This window comes from Microcaecilia unicolor, chromosome 1, assembly GCF_901765095.1.
Source record: "Microcaecilia unicolor chromosome 1, aMicUni1.1, whole genome shotgun sequence".
Lineage (NCBI taxonomy): Eukaryota > Metazoa > Chordata > Amphibia > Gymnophiona > Siphonopidae > Microcaecilia > Microcaecilia unicolor.
In genome coordinates, this window is record NC_044031.1 from 250066135 (window position 1) to 250086430 (window position 20296).

Here is a 20296-nt window from a genome sequence, read left to right on the forward strand (position 1 = left end):
GAGAGAGGGAAGAGAGCATAAGCACATACTTGCATATTGAATTTTTATATATTTGATTTGCTTTTTGAACAATAGTCTTCATCTGACACTATAGATGTCAGGGAGGAGAAGCATAGAGAACAGGGAAGGGATCTGGAGGATGTGGAAGGGAGACCTGGATGAGGGAGAGGGATATCAGAAATGGAGATGAGATATGGGGGGTGGGGGGAAGAGAGAGAGAGAATGGAAGGGAGATAAAGGTGCAGAAGGGAAGGGGGAGTAGAGTGAAGGATGATCAGGAAGGGGAAGAGAGAGAAGGGATCCTGGATTGGGATGGCCAATCCACATACATTCCACAACCCTTCTGACTCATTCACATTCTGTAAAACCTCTGCCCCCTCCAGTACCTTCAATCTCCTCCCTCTCTCTCTCGCTCCTCTAAATAACCCAGTTTTTCCAAGTCTCTCAATTATCCTTGCCACCCTACTTCGCGTCACTCAATGTCTTGGCCTCATCACACCTTCCCTTCCCCCTCTCTTTCCCTAACTATCCTTCTCCATCCAATCCCCTCACTTATACTCCAGTAACCATCCCACTTGATAAGAGAAGGCCACCTCGCCTGCAGTGGTTTCATTTGCATCTTCCTCCTGCTTCCTGGGGTTAGTTTTTGCATTGAACTGTAAGGGATATTGCAGTGCTGTGCAGCACTCTGTGCCTTGTAGGCAAGGAGGAGGACTGAGCCTGAGAAACCACATGGCAGATGACTTCCTGTTTCTCCTGAAATCACAGCTGGCTAGGTGGCTGTCACTGTTTCCACCACTGCTTTGGCAGTAAGGAGGAAGACATCGCCTGCGGTGCTTCACTGCTGATGGGTAGTTCATCATGTAGGTTGAATAAGAGGTTTGTGCAACCTGTACACTGTATGTTTGACACCTCTGGTCTAGATGGTTTCAGATCCTTATCACAGCCTTGAGTGGAGCTGAGGCAGGTTCAAGACAGGAATGAAACTGATGCGCAGTTGAAGGAGAACAGGGTAAGGAACAAAATCTCTTCCTTATGCATTACATCATCTATTTATTTATTTATTTATTAGGATTTATTTACTGCCTTTTTGAAGGAATTCACCCAAGGTGGTGTACAGTAAGAATAGATCAGCATTGTCCACTTATCTATCATAATTACTAGAAACTGCCAAACACACCTATTACTGGTCTAGGAAGCTGAGATGTACATGTCATGTCCCAGAAAAAAATAATATTATATTAACAAGCAATAGTCTTAAGTTAAAAAGAACCAATAAGAAATTGTGAACTCATTGTGAGTTGCAATAATTTTGCTTCTCTAGAATTGGGTTTTATCTTGTCCTTATCATTTTTTTGCAGAAGTTTTGCAAACTTATAATGAGATTTTTAATAATATTTTATGCAATTTCACCAATACATTATCTGCATTTCTACTTGAAGGTCCTTGCTGTGTGCATTAATATAATTGCTGCTAAGAAAAAAAATAAGATTATTTCAACTGTAACTGGAAGAGGCACTTTTGAAAAGACTGCACGAACCAATGCTAGTTCTGAATTATCACATGTATAAAAAAAACTCACCTAGAGAGAAAGTTTCAAAGTCATAGCTATATTGCCCCTCCTTGGTTGCCTACACACATAGCAGGTGCTGCTACTTTTCTTTTATTAATATTAATAGTATTTAGCTGATGCCTTTTCATTAGTACCTCCAAGCACGTTATTTCATGCACAGTAGGAACTGCTCAGTCTCTACAGGGCTTATATTCTAACAGCTATACATTAATGTGCACTACTGTATGCTAATTATTAGTTATTCGTAATTAGATCCCATTGCATAAAATGAGACCTGCAGTAAAATACTGCACATTAATGCAGTAGTGCATTTTGTAACTTTAGATGTAAGTTTGTACCTGAGGCAGTGGAGGGCAGGGCCAGTATTATATATGCTGTGGCCCAGGGCAGAAATTTGGGAGAGAGCCCCAAAGCATCCTGGCAGTTTGTTACTTCAGTCAGCTTCAGGCAGGCTTGGGGCCCTCTATGGCCTGGGGACTCAGGGCAATTGCCCTGTTTGCAGCCCTATTGCTGGCTCTGATAGAGGGTTAAGTGACTTGCCTAAAGTCAAAAAGAGCATCTGTCAGATTTGAATCCTGGCTTCCCCTAGTCGTTAGCCTGCCGATTCAACCACGAGGCTACTCCTCCACTTTTATCGCAAATGCTTTGTCAACACTAAATTCCAAAGAGAAACAATGCAGGCTGTATGGCTACAATGTACCAGGCTAAAAGTCACCACAAACATGACAATCCATGTGGGCCATCCAAAATCCCGCTCCCCCTCCTCGAGCTCTGTAAGTGAATTGTGAACTAGGTGCACAATTCTATATCACAAGCACATTATTTGTCCTTGTCCAGGACATCCTGCCTGCGGCGTTCACCAAAGTGGCGTTCAATATTCAGGGTCACTTCCCGCTGCAGGTTTCTGCTGTTGGCTTTTCCTCCAGATGTGATCCAGGAGTGGCGAAGCACTTGCTTGGCAGTATAACGCTCTTTAGGGTCCACCACCAGAAGCCTGCTGATCAAATTCTTGGCAGCTGTTTTATTTAAAATACATAAAAAGTAGCAAGATCAGTGCCCCTTCTGACAACTGCAGCAAACAGGATGGTTTGAAAAGAAGAGGGAGAGCAATGATTGCCATGGAACCACAAAAAATATTCACTACAGCCAAACACTAGTCATGTTGCAATATGTCTCCCTCACAATGGTGCCGGTGGAAATGATACCAATTGTATATAATTCTGTCCACGGGTATAGAACAGTCTGTAAACTTCCCTGACCAAACAATACTTCATGTTATGCCAGCCATGCATTTTATCGGATTTATGATCAGGCAGCTTATGCTTCTGATGGACAAACTGCGTGCAAGTTTCAAGCTTTTGTGCCTGGCACACCAGGACAAAAACTAGTGTGCAGGCACGGGCTTCATTGCTGGAATCAGTCCATGTATGGAGGAGGAAATACAGCAATGCAGACCATGAGTAGGGCCTTTCAGAGAATCACAGAGGCCCCATAATTCTGGAACTGAAAATAATAATAAACATATATAGAAGCCAGGTATTTGTGACCTGGATTGGCCACTGTTGGAAACAGGATGCTGGGCTTGATTGACCTTTGGTCTGTCCCAGTATGGCAATACTTATGTACTTATGTAAGCAGCTGAAGCACATTTTTAGCTGTAGAAATGTGCAAAATCCAGTAGCCGAATTAATTTCAAGTTCAGTTTAAAAATATTAAACACGTAAGCATTTGTTTCAAATAGAGACCCCTTTTTATATGTGACTCATGGTCCAAATGGCCCTGCTGGTCGCTCTTTTGATAGGCTCTGACCACGGGAACTTGGACCAAGTGCAGTGCAGCTGTCCCTACTTTTCTCCTTCCTCTGCTCCTGAGCTTCCTATTTCAAACTGAAAGTGCATGTTGGAGTGGAATGGCGGTGGGGGTGAGTGGGGGCGGGGGGCTGTTGAGACTGGCAACATTGTGCATGATCTGACTTCCTGCAGCCTCTGCGGCAGGTTCTGGGGAAGGGACAAAAGGCCGGAAGCCTGAGTCGAAGTAGATAATCCACTGGCCTTTTTTGATCATGTTAAACAGATGGTTCAAAAAAATTTTTATACTATGAAAAAGCTAAGATCAATATGTAAAGCTTGGGGTTTTATGGAATTTAGATTCCTGGCTCAAGCATTTATTTTGAGTAGACTGGACTACTGCAACTAGTACAGAACACTGCAGCACACTTAATATTCTCAGTTTCTAGATTTGAATCCAGGGGCGTATCTGGAATCCGGCGGTAGGGGGGCCAGAGCCAGAGAGAGGGGGCACATTTTTGCCTCCCTCCCCCCCCCCCCACGCCATCAACCCTCCCCCGCTGCTTACCTTTGATGGCGGGGGGGCCCCAACCCCCGCCAGCTGAGGTCCGACCCGCAGTCTTCATATTTCGTCTTCCTCCGACTCCTCCGTGGCCATGCTGTAAGTAACGCTGCTGATTCGTTGAATCCAGTTCGGAGTCTGACGTCGCAGCACGTTGTACGCATGAACAACGTGCTGCGACGTCAGACTCCGAACTGGATTAGCTGTAGACCTCGGCTGGCGGGGGTTGGGGCCCCCGGCCAGCAAAAGTAAGCAGCGGGGGAGGGTTGACGGTGGGGAGGGGGGCCAGGGCGAAATCTGCGGGGGCCCAGGCCCCTGTGGCCTCACGCAGATACACCCCTGTTTGAATCAGCTACTCCCCTTCTTGAGAATCTTCATTGGCTTCCGATTGAAGCAAAGGCTCAGTTTAAACTTTGCTCTTTTGTTCAGAATATATTATATGGGTTAGCACCTTTCTATCTTGCTAACTGGATCAATTTACTTTGTTCTAATTCTGCTATAGAATGTGTAACTTAATGTTGCTGCAGCTTCTATTAGATAGCTTAGAGATAAATCTATATTTAATTCTTCATTTCACTATCAGGCACCAGTAGTTTGGAATCTTTTACCTTTGGAAATTCGTATTATTTTGAATTATTTGGCTTTTCGTAAAATGCTAAAAACTTGGTTATTCCAGAAATTTTGACTGTATTTCCTGGAAGGTTTGATACAGTCTTCTTTATGTAATCTGCAACGAACTTATCAGGTGTTTTGCGGACTAGAAGCACTGTATAGTATAGTATAGTATTAATAGGCAAACTACACCTGTGACATGACAGTAGGGGGCAGGGAAAAGAGAGAAAATGCTGCCTCATTGCAGACCCAACGCCCACATACGTTTCATGCTGCTTGCCCCAGGTGCCAAAACACCTAGTTCTGGTTTTGTAGCACACTATTTACAGGGAAAAGGAAATATTGTACATACCATCAGAAATGCTGTCCCAGTAAGGTGAGAGGAAGTCAAAGTCACCAAGCTGTATAATTTGAAAGAGTTCCTCTTGATCTCGTTTGAGACTTCTGAAAGGTGGAAAACCGCAGAGGAGAATGTAAAGAATCACACCAGCAGCCCACATGTCTACCTCCAGTCCATACCCTGTTAAAAAGAAAATCAATTACAGAACAAAATTCAGAGAAGTATATGCAGCTTTTTAGGGGTCCTTTTACAAAGGTGTGCTGAAAAATGGCTTGTGGTAGTATAGGTGCGGGTTTGGGGCGCACGCCGATCCATTTTTTAGCGCGCCTGTAAAAGAGGCCTTTTTTGAAATTGTTGCCGAAAATGGACATGCGGCAAAATGAAAATTGCCGCGAATCCATTTTGGGTCTGAGACCTTACCACCAGCCATTGATATAGCGGTTAAGACTCACGCGGTAACCGGGTGGTAACGACCTACACGCACCAAATGCCACTTGGCGTGCGTCCATTACCCGCGCCTGAAAATAAAAAATATTTTTCAGATGTGCATATTGGACGCACACCAAAAATGAAATTACCACAAGAGCCACATGGTAGTCGGGTGGTAACTCCATTTTGACGCATGTTGGGCACGCATAGATGCTTATGCAGCTTAGTAAAAGGGCCCCATAGTATCAAACCATCTCAGTACACGTTTGGAAAAGAAATGGGAAACCACACATTTAAGTCTTCCCACTGAGAAGGTTACTCGATGGCACCAAGTCATCAGAGATCACGTACAGTAAGTTGATTATGGATTTCTTTGCAATTGTTTTGATTATATTATGGGATTTCTACTTTTGGGAGTGTGATGGGTAGCCATGGATGGCTACACTGAAAAGGTCCCAACCAGTGACTGAGGAAAGGACCTTGCTTCTCTGCCCAAGCTCCTAGAAAGAACATTTTCCAAGTCATATCTTGAGTGATGTGGATCCTACTGGTTCAAATTGCAGTTACATGAGAGATGTAAGGACGGCATTATGGTCCCATGGCACAAGAGGCTTTTGACATGAAGAAACCCTCTATATAAATCTGGAAACAGTTAGATATGACAGGATGTGAATGCACTCAAATGAACTCTGATAAAAGATGTTTATAACCCTAGGTGATAGAGGTGGTGGTTAGTGCAGTATGGTATTTGGACAACTCTGAATGGGTCCCTAACTATTAGTGAAACGCCAGATGGAAAATCTCTTCTATTTAAAGGTATAGGTATGCCTGGTGAAAAGCTTCTTAGCTGCCACCAAGATATTTTGAATAAGTGTTTGTAGACCCAAGGTGGAAACTAAATATTACTCAATTTTCACACCATCAGGGCTAATGATTCTAGATTTTGATGCCGCTTCACCTCTCAGTGGCCATTTTGAATCAGCGCCGGGAGGGACCATCAGCATTGCAAGGAGAAGAGAGAGAATGCAGGGCAGCACTCCGAGCAGGAAAGAGGGGGCTCTTTCCTGCCCCGAAGAGGTCACTAGACCACCAGGGCAGTAGAGTAAGGTAAGGGGAGGGGTTAGGACACCCTTAGGGGGGTGTGGGGGGTGGGGTGAAATGGGTGGGGCGATACATGGCAGGGGGCGGGGTGGGGGTGTGATGGGGCGTGTGGTAGGCGGGGGCATGTGTCCTCTTTTTATGGGGACCAAATATGGTAAACCTAATCTACACAGTTAGCATATGTGCTAAAGAATGCTAGTGTGCCTTTGTAAACAGGGCCCTAAGTTTGTACCTGAGGCAATGGAGGGTTAAGTAACTGACCCAAGATCACAAGGAGCAGCAGTGGGATTTGAACTGGGCACTTCTAGATGTCAAGCCTGGTGCTCTAACCACTAGGCCACTCCTGATTTTCTTTTGGTCCACATGCTTCACAATTAGTAAAGAAATATTTCTTTGTATTAAGGCTGATCTGATCCATCTGTCCACTTCTTGGAATCAACAAGCATCACACGCTCACTTCTTGCTGGTAATCTATAGACTAGACCAGTGGTTCCCAAACCTGGTCTTGGAGGCATCCCAGCTATCAGGTTTTCAGGATACCCACAATGAATATTCATCAGAGATTTGAATGCACTGCCTCCACCTCATGCAAATCTATCTCATGAATATTTATTGTGGATATCCTGAAAACCTGACTGGCTGAGGTGTCTCCAGGATCAGGTTTGGGAACCACTGAACTAGACTACTGTAATGCCTTGCTGTAAGAGAGTAATCTGCCCCTTATCAATTGACTTCAGCGTAACCAGAACCCAGCAGCTTAACCGGAACACATAAGATGGGTTCCATGTTTATATGCTTCAACAAGAATTGCTGCTAGTTCACATTGTGATTGGGGAAAAATGCTAGATGAAAACATCTCTCACTCCTTGAAAGATAGTGTGCATGTACTGAATCATGTTGAGCTGGAATCAGTGCAGAAAACACTGCACCTGAAATACCTTCTCATTTAGATGGTTCAATAGTCTAGGATCTTTACCAGATGATGCATTAGAAAATTTTCTTTTAGCCTTTTTTATTGCTGATTCAACAACTACCAATAAATTAAAAAGTTGGACTTTATTGAACATAGGTTTTGGATTACCTTAAATTCCACTGTATCTTTATTGAAATTTCAATAATTTTAACAGGTAAAACTTGAATTAGGAATAAAAAACCAAATGTTGTAGGTCCATATATATACAATCAAACAAATAAAATCATGATCTGTTAGTGGAGGAGTAGCCTACTGGTTAGAGCACCAGGCTTGATATCCAGGGATGTCTGGTTCAAGTCCTTCTGTTGCTTCTGTTGTGGTCTTGCACAAGTTACTTAACCCTCCACTGCCTCAGGTAAAAAGTTAGATTGTAAACTCTAAGGACAGGAAAATGCCCTGAATGTAACTCACCTTGAGCTACTACTGAAACAGGTGAGAGCAAAATCTAAATTAATAAATAAATCTGTGAAAGCCCATATATAGAAGGGTGAGAATCCAAGCCACACAAAAGGATATTCTAGAGTTGATATAGATATAAGTTGATATTATAGAGAATGAATATGAAAAAGCAAAGCAGGACGTATCATAATCCAATTCCTACTATTCACCCTGGTATCACGTGCAGGGGCATAATCGAACGGGGCACCCAAGTTTTCATGACGGCGTCCTTGCAGGACGGTCCCGCAAAGAGGCGGGGAAACCCGTATTATCGAAACAAGATGGGTGTCCATCTTTCGTTTTGATAATATGGTCAGGGACGCCCAAATCTCAACATTTAGGTGGACCTTAGAGATGGTCGTCTCCGGTTTTCAGCCATAATGCAAACCAAGGACGCCCATCTCAAAAATGACCAAATCCAAGCCCTTTGGTTGTGGGAAGAGCCAGAATTCGTAGTGCACTGGTCTCCCTGACATGCCAGGACACCAACCGGGCACCCTAGAGGGCACTGCAGTGGACTTCACAAATTGTTCCCAGGTGCATAGCTCCCTTACCTTGGGTGCTGAGCCCCCCCCCAAAACCCACTCCCCACAACTGTACACCACTACCACAGCCCTAAGGGGTGAAGGGGGAGGGGGTTGGTGACCACTGGGGTAGTAAGGGGAGGTCATCCCTGGTGGTCATCTGGTCAGTTCAGGCACCTTTTCACAGCTTGGTTGCAAGAAAAAATGGACCAAGTAAAATCGGCCAAGTGCTCATCAGGGACACCCTTCTTTTTTCCATTATCGGCCGAGGACGCCCATCTCTTAATCATGCCCCAGTCCCGCCTTCACTACTGTGCTGACATGCCCCGTAAATTTGGTCGTCCCCACAACGGGAAACAGTTGAGGACGCCCAAAATCGGCTTTCGATTATGCCAATTTGGGCAACCCTGAGAGAAGGACGCCCATCTCCCGATTTGTGTCGGAAGATGGGCACCCTTCTGTTTCGAAAATAAGCCTGATGGTCATTCTGATCCAGTGGATGCCACTTCTTTTGGTCTTGTCCAGTTTTTGTAAAGTTATGCAAGTAAGTAGGGTCCAGAAAGGAATATCTACTACATTGATAGAGAACTTGAAAATCACAAGGAAGTTTCAAACTGAAGGTTGACCTTAAAGAGGCAACCTCCTGTTCATTAGCCAAAAATAAACAGTATCATATCAGAAAATATTGAAGACTACTGACCAAAAAAACTCACATCTCTATACATTTTCATAATCCAAATTGTGTCTGGTTCAAGAGCATAAGTTACCTGCACTGTTTCCCTGGAAATAACCTTCTCTTGAAATACTTCCAAAAGTTGTGTCAAATTCAAACTATCCTCAGACACCTCATGAGCCTCCACTGCCTCATCAGCAGCTCTTTCATTTTGATCTGAACTATCTGACTCTTGCTGATGGTTGCACAGATTCATCCAGTATTTTCAAGATCTTTCTTTAGTAGCTCTTGAGCATTTCCCCAGGCAAAATCAACCTAGATTTAGGAAAATTAAAAAACCTCAGCTTTAACCTCCTAGAATGGTTCTCCAACATTTCCAGCTTCTGGTGTATAATCAACATATCTTTAACCAAAGCAGAGTCACAAGTCTGCAAGCTGTAAATCCTCTGAGCCATCTGATCCCCTCAAAGTTTAATACCTTTAAAACTGTGTTCTTGAGCTTCAATTCTGGCCTGAAGCTGCAAGACCGATTAAGCATCAGTCCTTAGTGAAGTACATTCCTCTCTCGACCAATACTACATAACCTTAGCTGTGTCCCTTGATTTATCAGAAGTGTTTGACTCAGTAGATCATGCATTATTGCTATCTCTCTTACAGCCATTAGGCAGTTCCCATACTGTTCTAGCCTGGTTTAGATCTTTTCTTTCAGATCGTGCTTTTCAGTTCACTTTTAATCAACATACATCTTTAGTAAGGTCATTACTCTGTGGAGTCCCACAGGGCTCGATCCTCTCACCTCCTCTATTTAATATTTTCACTAGAATTTCTTGCTACTGGTTAAGAGGTCATTTAACACCTCCTACCGAAATGCTTTCATTACTTGGTGTTAAGGTGTTCTTTTTGATTCTCGTCTTATGTTCGAGCCACAGATCTCGTCATAGTATAGGTATAGCTTTTTTCTTTTCAGGCAGTTTCGAACCATGAGACCCTTTTTCACCTCAGATGCCTTTCACTCACTGATCTTAGCATTGTTTATGACTAGATTAGACTACTGAAATGTCATTTATACCGGAATCTCATAAGCCTTGTTTATCTCATAAGCCTTGTTTAAAAGGCTTCAGACTCTCCAGAATATGACTATCCATCTACTATTGGGCTCATTTTCAAAAGAGAAAAATGTCCAAAAATTGGCATGTCTGCATTTGGACGTCATTTTCGAAACCTATTTTTAGACGTTGTTCTCTGAAGTCTGCCAGAAGTGTGTCCAAATCTCAAGGGAGAGTGCCAGCGGTGTGTTCAGGGCAGAACTTGGGCGTTCCTAAGACTTAGACATTTTTCAACCATAATGGAACAAAACAAAATCGTTCAGGACTAAAACTTGGACGTTTTGAGCTAGACCTGTTTTTATAATGTATAAGGCACAAAAAGGTGCCCTAACTAACCAGATGACCACTGGAGGGAATCAGGAATGACCTCCCCTTATTCCCCCAGTGATCACTAACCCCCTCCCACCCTCCAAACATGTAATGAAAAACATTACTTGCCAGCCTCTTTCCCAACCTAAGATGTTATACTCAAGTCCATCAGAATAGCATGCAGGTCCCTGGAGTAGTCTAGTGGTGGGTGCAGTGCACTGCAGACAGGTGGACCCAGGCTCTTACCTCCCCCTACCTGTTACACTTGTGGAGGAAACTATGGACCCTCCAAAACTCACCAGAAACCCACTGTACCCACATATAGGTGCCTCCTTCACCCGTAAGGGCTAGGGTAGTGGTGTACAGTTAGGGGTAGTGGGATTTGGGGGGCTTAGCAGACAAGGTAAGGGAGCAATGGTGAGATATGTACCTGGAAGCATTTTACGAAGTCCACTGCAGTGCCCCCTAGGGTGCCCTATTGCTTTCCTGGGATTTCACTCAGGGCATGTATATTGTTTCACTGCAACACGGATTCTCTGGTGGACTGTGAGGCTGTCCTCAATGACGCTTTTACCACACTTTCTACAAGCAACTGTTTTAACTTCTGAATGGATTCTATGGTTCATTACTAGATTTCCCTTCTGATGGACACTAGCACCACAGTCAGAACAAGCACTAGTCTCTCATTTTTCTGAATGTTTTGATATTTTGAAATATTAGTCTTCCTACAAAATAATTTTTCAGATGTAATAGAACTGACTGATTCTATAGCAGTTTGAACTTTGTTATCCTCTATGAATGCTTTCCTGTGACTGAAACGTTTCTTATGGTCTGTATCCTAATGGCTTGATTTTGTGCGTTTTGCATTTGGACATTTTTTTGTTTGAAAATGGACTGTAAGCAAAACGTCCAAATCACAAAACGTTTTTCAAAACAGTATTTTCAAAAGAAAATGATAGACTTTTTTTTTGTTGAAAATGGCCTTTTTTCCTGTTCAGAATTTGGACATTTTCTGTAAAACGTCCAAATTCAGATTTAGATATATCGAAAATGCCCCTTCATGTCACCTACGTAGAATGGACCATGTCTCCCCTCTTTGAAACACTATCATTGGTTGCCAGTCAAGTTTCATGTTAGATTCAAGGTTTTCTTGCTTGCCTTCTGGGCCTTTCGCCAAGGTACACCATCGTATCTGTCTACCCTGACTATTCTGTATTCCCCAGTTCAATTACCGAGATCTTTAAATGACCACTGTATGGTCATTCCAGGTCTACGCAAAGCCCAAATGGAAAGCACTCGCCATAGTGCTTTTTTCTTTTTGGCTCTGTTCTGTGGAACTCCCTGCCTTTTTATTTGAGAAGTGAACTTTCATTGAAGAAATTTAAAACATTATTAAAGGTTTGGCTTTTCAAGCAAGCCTACTCTGCATACTCAGTTTGACAGCACTGCCTTTGAAGCGCAAATGAGAACTCTGGCTTAATTCTCTTGACATGTATTCTTTCCTATCATTTTTGTAGTTCCTTTTCTCCCTTTGTATTAGTATGTAATCTACTATGCCCTGCTTGTCAAAGTGGTACAGAAAGTTTGGAATGAATAAATAAAAACCCATCTTAAATACAAAAGACTGCTCCATATATGAAATAGCAGTCCACAGTGAATCCAGGTTAAAAACTGGGATTTTAGATAACAATACAGAGTTGTATTGTGCTTAGAGGCAGTGCGCTGAAGTACTGCCATTTCTCCTGCTCTTTAGAGGAGCCGGTGGGGGGAAGAGGGGTTGGTGGTTGGGAGGCGAAGATAGTGGTGGGCAGACTTATACGGTCTGTGCCAGATCTGGTGGTGGGAGGCAGGACTGGTGGTTGGGAGGCGGGGAATAGTGCTGGGCAGACTTATATGGTCTGTGCCAGAGCCGGTGGTGGGAGGCGGGGCTGGTGGTTGGGAGGAGGGGATAGTGCTGGGCAGACTTATACGGTCTGTGCCCTGAAAAAGACAGGTACAAATCAAGGTAAGGTATACACATGAGTTTATCTTGTTGGGCAGACTGGATGGACCGTGCAGGTCTTTTTCTGCCGTCATCTACTATGTTACTATGTCCATGAAGTAGTTGCTTTAAACTTAGTCATGTGCAAGTGTGTTGAGGATAATTATTTTATTTATTTATTTATTTATTTATTTATTTAGATTATGCTTTAGGACTGGAAGTCTCAGATGAGATTCATATCACTTTGGAAAGTTCTCAACACTGCTCCTTTTGCAAGTTAAAACACATGGAAGCAGAGGCAACATCTACAATTTTCTCCCAGACCTTGGCAGGGCATATTCATGAATTTAAAAACAGATATGCCCTACCACCTCAGACCCATCTACTACAGTATGTGGATGACATGTTAATTACTTATCATGACTTTGATACCTGCATACAGGTCACATGTGACTTTTTGGGCTTTTTATCCGCAAAAGGGTACAAGGTCAATAAGAAAAAACTGAAAGTTGCACAAACTCAAGTCACTTTCCATGGTCACGATCTGGGTTCCCAAGTGAGAAACTTCGGTCCTGACACTTTGAACCATGTCTCTGCCCTTCAAATGCCCTCTACTGTCACTGAACTTAGAGCCGTGTTAGGCATGCTAAATTTTTGTCGCTTGTGGATCCCTTCTTACTCTGAACGTACCCAACCCTTCTACCAGAAACTGCAGGGAAAACAAAACTCTAAGCATGACCCCATTGCCTTTTCTGATGCTGAAACCTCTGCTTTGCTTTCATTAGTTAAAGATGTAATGCTGCGCTCTCCCCTTGCTACTATTGATGTGTCTACTGATGTACACCTATGGATTACCCATAGTGAAAGAACCTGGTCTGCACTGATAACTCAGGACGATGAGGATATAGCCTGTGGATACGTATCTGGGTAACTACTGGAGTGCGTGGAGTATTCCTCTGGGTTGGGAAGAAATAAATAAATAAATAAACACCTCGAAAGGACTGAGGCCTCTGAGAAGACCTTGCTCTCTGAAAAGAGGCCCTGCGACCTGGACGGTAACGCCGTGTATCCCTAAACTTAGGTCTAGGTCCCGCCGGTCGTACAAACTTAGACCTGTCCTCCGGGAGGGGCTGGCCCTTAGAGTCACTGAGGTCCTTCACAATCTGTTCTAAGTCTGTCCCAAACAAAAGCTTTCCCCTAAAAGGAAGACTTGCTAAACGTAACTTAGAGGCCACGTCTGAAGACTAATGCCGCAACCACAGCCAGCGACCGCTAGGGAAACCTCCTCCTCCGAAGCCCTCAAAAGATCATAAAGAAGATCCGCATGGAAGGCTAAATCGGACTCCAAGGCCAGCAAAACAGCCACAAGATCTTCCGGAGAGGAGGCTTTCTGTACCCACGATAAGCATGTCCACACCGCATAGAAGCCACAAACTGAAGCCTGCAGGGAAAGGGCCGCTACTTCAAAGGACAGATTCAAGCAAGTCTCCAACTTACGATCCTGAGGGTCCTTGAGCGCCGTGGCCCCCTCCTCAGGGAGAGTGGTTTTCTTAGTGACCGCTGTGATTAAGGAATCCACCATAGGGACCATCAGCAAGTCTAAGTCAGGAGCAGGTAGCGCGAAAAGACGCGACATAGCTCTAAGCAACGTTAAACCCACTGTCCAGCATAACCCACTGTGCCAAAATAAGGATCTTCATGGCCTCATGCACACGAAAGGAACGAGGTGGACATTTGGTGCCAGACATAATAGAGGGCACCGGACCTGTTTCCCCTGATGATTCAGGGGGGAAATGGCCAAAACCTCAAAAGCTCTAACAATCAGGGAGGGAAGCTCTTCCCTGTGAAAAAAGGCGGGCAGCCGTTGGATCATCCCCTTCCTCAGAGGGCAGGGTGACCTCATCTGCCAAATCCAAAGATTCTGAGGAACAGCCCGGAGACAAAACCGGGCCATCTGTGTCAGATAGCTGCTTGGGATCCAAAATCTCCACCCGAGGATGTTTTGGCAGGAAAGACTGAGAGGCTGCAGCAACCGAAGTTTGCTGAGGAAGAGACGGGGCTGCCTGAAGAGAAGCTCCTGACTTCTTCAAAAGAAAGGCATTGTGCATTAATAAAACAAAATCCGGGGAAAAAGGAACTGCAAGGGACTCCCCTGCTCCATATACATCGCTTCCCTCCATCGAAGCCTGTGCCACAGAAGCGCGCTGCGCCTCTTGTCTATCAACCGCCACATGCGGAGCACCTGAGAGGAAAAAATGGCGCCCGCCAACGTGCACTGCACAAACTGCCCCAAGGAAACCGACAAAACTAACCCCTGCACTTCCGACTCACCGTACGCCTGAGGGGAACCCCCGTCATGCTGAACACCCGCTGCAGGCTGACAGCGGCAGTACTCACACTCCCCCAATGCTGCTCTCCGGCCCCCACACCGGGAGCAGCGCTTAGCCACCTCAGAAGGCACTGACATGCTCCACAAACACCTGTCCCAAAACTGACTCGGCAGAACATCTAGTTCCTTCGTATGATTAAACAAAAACAAAGTCTCTTACCTTTTTTTTTTTTTAAAGTCAGGAGAGAAAGGAAACACCCGATCAGGCCAACAGCCCCGGACGGAGGAAAGGTAGGGGGAGACCGGGAGGGACCTGGCACCACCAGGTGTACACCACAAGCTGCAAACAGCCACTCAACCCCTGTCTGTGCTAAACTAGGCCCAAAGGACACCAGTAGCCAGATCAAACCAGAGCTGCACAGAGATGTTCCTCCACCTGCTATAGAGAGAATACTGAGGTTCAGTTGGCTGCACAGGTACACATATAGAAAACTTCGGAGGTTCTCTCTATCTCCACCTGCTGGTAGAGGGCACAACCCACAAGTCTCTGGCTTGATCTGTGGGACGCCATGGAACGGCGGTTTCTTCAATATCAGCTTCACCAAATTCATGGTCATCAACAGCTTCCTTCAAACCAAAGAACTTCTTCCTTACCATCTACAGTCAAAATATGCTACAGCTGTTAAATAAGCATATGTACAACAATTTCAGGATGAAACAAACGATAACAAAAATAATAAAAGATGATGATGGCTGACAGTGACAATGATCACCACAGACAGAAACACAAATAGAAGACACCAATAATGAAATCTAAATTGAAAAATAGATCAGGACAAAAAACCTCTCTGGTGGTCTGGTAAGCCTGCCCACCATGCGACATGAAGCCCCCCCATCCCGACCTCATACCAGGAACAAGGCAGGAGCAATACCCATTTGCTCCTACCTCCAACCCCGTCGTTTCCAAATGGTGGTGTCCTACCCTGCGCAGTGCATGTCGGGATGCACTGGATGGGGTCTGCTTACTATATAAGTCCACAAGGAACGTATATGTTTCAAAATCTGCACCTTAGTCCATAAGATTATCTACGGTCCAGCCCCAGGTTACATGATTGACCTAATCAATCTCCCAATCAGAAATAGTAATAGTTCATCACGGTCTTATCTGAATCTCCACTACCCTAATTGCAAAGGACTAAAATACAAGACAACCCATGCGTCCAACTTCTGTTACATAAGCACACGCCTGTGGAACGCACTGCCACAAGTGGTGAAAACAACTTATGATCACCTAAAATTCAGAAAATTATTAAAGACTCACCTATTCGGAAAGGCATATCCGAATGACCCAGCTTAGATGACTCAACCCTGCAACACTTCACTATCAAAGATTGTATTGAACATTGACACCCTTTTACCTGAAACCCAACTTGACTGAATCTTATCTTCCATATCCCACTATAACATTTTGTACTACTCCCATACCAGACTTGGCGAATGCCTTCACAGTATTATGTAAGCCACATTGGGCCTGCAAATGTGTGGGAAAATGTGGGATACAAAATAAAAATAAATATAAGGGAATTTCTTCCTTATATGGTAAACAGGCCATGCCCAGTGCATTGTGGGGCTCAGGGTTGAGTTGGGGGACCGACTTGGGTGGAGAATTGGGAAAGGGGACTGGATGGTGTTCAGCACCTTCATTATTATTTTCGGTCTGGGCCTGAAATGCGTTACATGTGGTGCCTGATAGCGTTGGTATTCCTGCACTATCAAGCACTGCATGTAACATGGTGTCCGGTGGTGCAGTGTCTTCCCTGTGTGGTAAATGCAGGGCAGATGCTGAACACATCCCATGCATTTACCGCAAAGGCTCTGCATTTACTGCTTGCTACTTTTTTACATTAAATGTGCAGTAACTACAAAACCTACCACAGTTTAGTAATAAAGCTGCTTAGGAGCCTGAGTTTCCAGCTGAAAATTTATCTTAACTTAAAAGCTTAAAATTATAAGTATAAATTTTGGTCTGCCATTAATCAGCCTAAATTTGAGCCTAATTTACAGTATGAACCTACTGCTGAAAATTCCAGCCCTAATTCCACCCCTGTTCCTACCTACTTTTCATGCCCCTAAATTTAGGAGTTTAGTGAAATTCCCTGAAAAAAGTTAAACACTTAGCCCTACTAAAATTTCAAAGAGACCAATTTAGGAGCATAACTCTCAATAGGTAATCCTTTTAATATTGGGCCTTTTTTTTTTTTTTTAGCAAAATGATGAAAAGCAACATCAGAAGACAGACAAGAAATAAATTTCTTCAAAAACAGGAGAGTTTTGATATCATGACCATTGGGTGGAGTAGAAAAAACAGAACTGAGAGGGGTGCTTTGCATGTGGGAAGGGCTGCACATACTTGGTATTTTCCACTAATTCTAAGCTCTGGGAAAACTGTTTTCCCAGTGTTGTGCAGTGATGTAACCCACTCATGACCTGATTATATGCTGCTTCTCAATTGGAAAAAAAAAAGAATATTTCAATGGGTAAACCACTGTTTTATTTATGGAAATGCTTTTTGCCTTCTGATGTTGCTTTTCATCATTTTGCTAAATAAAATAAAATAAGGACCCGATATTGAAAGGAATAACCTCCTATTTTAAAGCTCCAAGGTCCACACAATGCTGTTTGTTACATGTTAAACTGACAGTTATACATTGCAGAAAGAAAGAGAAAAACTAAGGCTTAACCAAACATAGAACAAACTATTCTAGCTCTGCCATGTTTTATTAACTTTTTTTGATGGGATGCCATATAAAGTATAACACAGCTTTAGCATATCAATGGGCTAGTAGGAATGCACAATCAAGAATTTGTACAGTTTTGTATTCAGTGCCAGAGGATTGCACAAATAGAGCAGCTGTCCAGGGCACACCCCCCCAAAAAATGTATGTAGTGGTCTAGCTTCCTCCTAGCTGTGACAACCAGCTACTGTGAGAGCTTCATGTAACAACAGATTTTGACTGCTTATTTAAAATTTGGCTATTTCATTGAGCTTTATTGTTTATTCTGAATAATTTTAATGGTTCTTATGATTACTTGTGTTTTAAGGTTTTGAAGATTTGAGTACTACTGTTAGGTGATCGAGTCTTGCTTTTATGTTTTCATGTTTTATGATTTTAGATTATTTACTTTTATGGATGCTATTATTGTATGTATTGTTTGTCTTTCTTCATCTTGAGCTTACATTGCAAAGGTAGGTGAGAGATTAAGTAAAGTAAAATACTGTCTGTTTATTTTTTTTTTAAGCAGAAGTTATTGGGGTATTCCTATTCCCACTGGAAGCAGTCAGTGAGCAGAAATTTGAAAGCTTTTATGTGCTACATGGTTAATTTGCTTGTAAGTATCCTATCATTGACTTCATACACATTGCAACCCTCTACTTCCTCATATGCAGTGCTGTTCATGTTTTGTCGCAGGAGCAAATCATTTGAAAAGTGTCTCAGTATTGTTTACCCCTTTCGGAGAGTATTTCAGGGGCGACATAAGTTGGTGTTCCACACACTGTAAATATGGGTTCCGTCACATACAGAGCAAGGCCAAAGTCTGCCAGTTTCAGGGTGGTAGATTTGTCCATATTATGTTGAACCTGTGCAAATAACAAAGTTTACTTAGAATGTGTTACATGCAGGAAGGTGTGACAATGTCTTGCAATCATTCAATACGTATTGTCTTTAATTAATAACATTAATAACAATTCATTATTACCTGAAATGGTCATTACTCTATTTACCATTAACTTTCTCTTTGCTTCATGTATAATTTCTCATTCATAATAGATTTTCTAAATGTTAAACATCCATAGCTATCCCAGTATGTTTATGATACTGTACTGTAAAATTGGATTCTTACAACAAATGACTTTCTTATGCATTATTCTTTGTTATGTATCCTATACTGTTTACTGTAAGCCACATTGAACTCAAACTTGTTTGGGATAATGTGGGATATAAATGTCACAAATAAATATTTTATAGTATATTTGTCTCCTACATATAGTTTTGATTTTATATTCAACCAGAATAAGAAAAAAGGCATTTTATCCCCACCCCTTCTCCCTTCCCTGACCGCTGTATAGAAAAAGCCAAAAGATAGTATGCTACACATCTTGGACTAGATCTTCTAATGTGCATTAATGTGTTGATGTATGTAATGCATGTTATTTAACACAAGCCCCATTATTGTCAATTAATCCCGTTTACTAATGACTATGGGGCTCATTTTCTAAACAGAAAAACATCCAAAAAGCGGCAGATAGACTTTTTATGTTCAAAATGTCCAAACCACTATTTTCAAAACCCATTTCTAAGACATTTTCTAGGCAGTTCATCTGCAGTACATCCAAATCACAAGGGGACGTGTTGGGGGCGGGATTTGGTCGTTCCGAAAACGTGGAATTTTTTTCTGCCAAAATGGAACAAGGCAAAAACATCCCAGGCTAAAAGTTAGCCATTTTGGGCTAGACCTATTTCAATCACAACTAAGTCACAAAAGGTTGGCCTAAATGACCAGATGATTATTCCCCTGGTGGTCATTGACCCCCCCTCCTACCCCCAAAGATATGAAAGAAATAGTATATACCAGCTTTTATGACAGCTTCAGATGAGCCTCCAGAAGTGGGTTGGCATCCAAACTTTAATGAGAGACCCGACACAGGCAATATTTCAATGGAACACCTGCGTCTGGGATTATCCTCTGTACTTTCAATAATCTCAGTGGGCAATGCCAACACACAACTTAACGCAGAAAAAACCCAATGCCTTGTACTCACTTCGCAATACAATAAGAATAAATTCACCACCACCAACACACCTAATCTAAACCTACCAGTTTCAGACATCCTAAAAATTCTTGGAGTCACCATTGATCGACACCTAACACTTGAGAATCATGCTACAAACATAACCAAGAAGATGTTTCACTCAATGTGGAAACTAAAAAGAATTAAACCATTTTTTCCAAGGTCCGTCTTCCGCAATCTGGTACAATCACTAGTACTCAGTCATCTGGACTACTGTAATTCACTATACGCTGGTTGCAAAGAGCAAATACTTAAAAATCTCCAGACAGCCCAGAACACAGCAGCCAGATTAATATTCGGTAAATCAAAATATGAATGTGCGACACCACTACGAGAAAAACTACACTGGCTCCCACTTAAAGAACGCATCACGTTCAAACTTTGTACCCTAGTCCACATCATCATCCATGGAGACGCCCCAGCCTACATGTCAGACCTAATAGAACTACCTCGCACATTCCTCAATCTTCATCCTCCCAATTGTAAAGGTCTGAAATATAAATTGTTGCATGCGTCTACCTTTTCCTATATGGGTACGCAGCTATGGAACGCACTACCACGCAACCTGAAAACGGTCCATGAACTGGCCAATTTCCGCAAACTACTGAAAACTTATCTCTTCGAAAAGATATATCACAAAGATCAACACGTGTAACTGCACAATCTTTAATTTAGATAGGAACGTCTTATGACGTCTTTTGTTGTCA

General features: G+C 43.0%; 1 protein-coding gene across 1 annotated transcript in view; it reads right to left on the reverse strand.

Moving 5' to 3' along the window:
- Positions 1 to 330: 330 nt before the first annotated feature.
- Positions 331 to 20296, reverse strand: part of DCLK3 (doublecortin like kinase 3) — a 32215-nt gene continuing 12249 nt past the window's right edge. The window contains exons 2-4 of the mRNA XM_030205489.1: positions 18245 to 18377; positions 4887 to 5054; positions 331 to 2589 (exon numbers count right to left, since the gene is read on the reverse strand). Of these exons, the coding sequence (XP_030061349.1) occupies positions 2393 to 2589; positions 4887 to 5054; positions 18245 to 18377 (498 nt within the window). The 3' untranslated portion in view covers positions 331 to 2392. The remainder of the gene's footprint in view (positions 2590 to 4886; positions 5055 to 18244; positions 18378 to 20296) is intronic.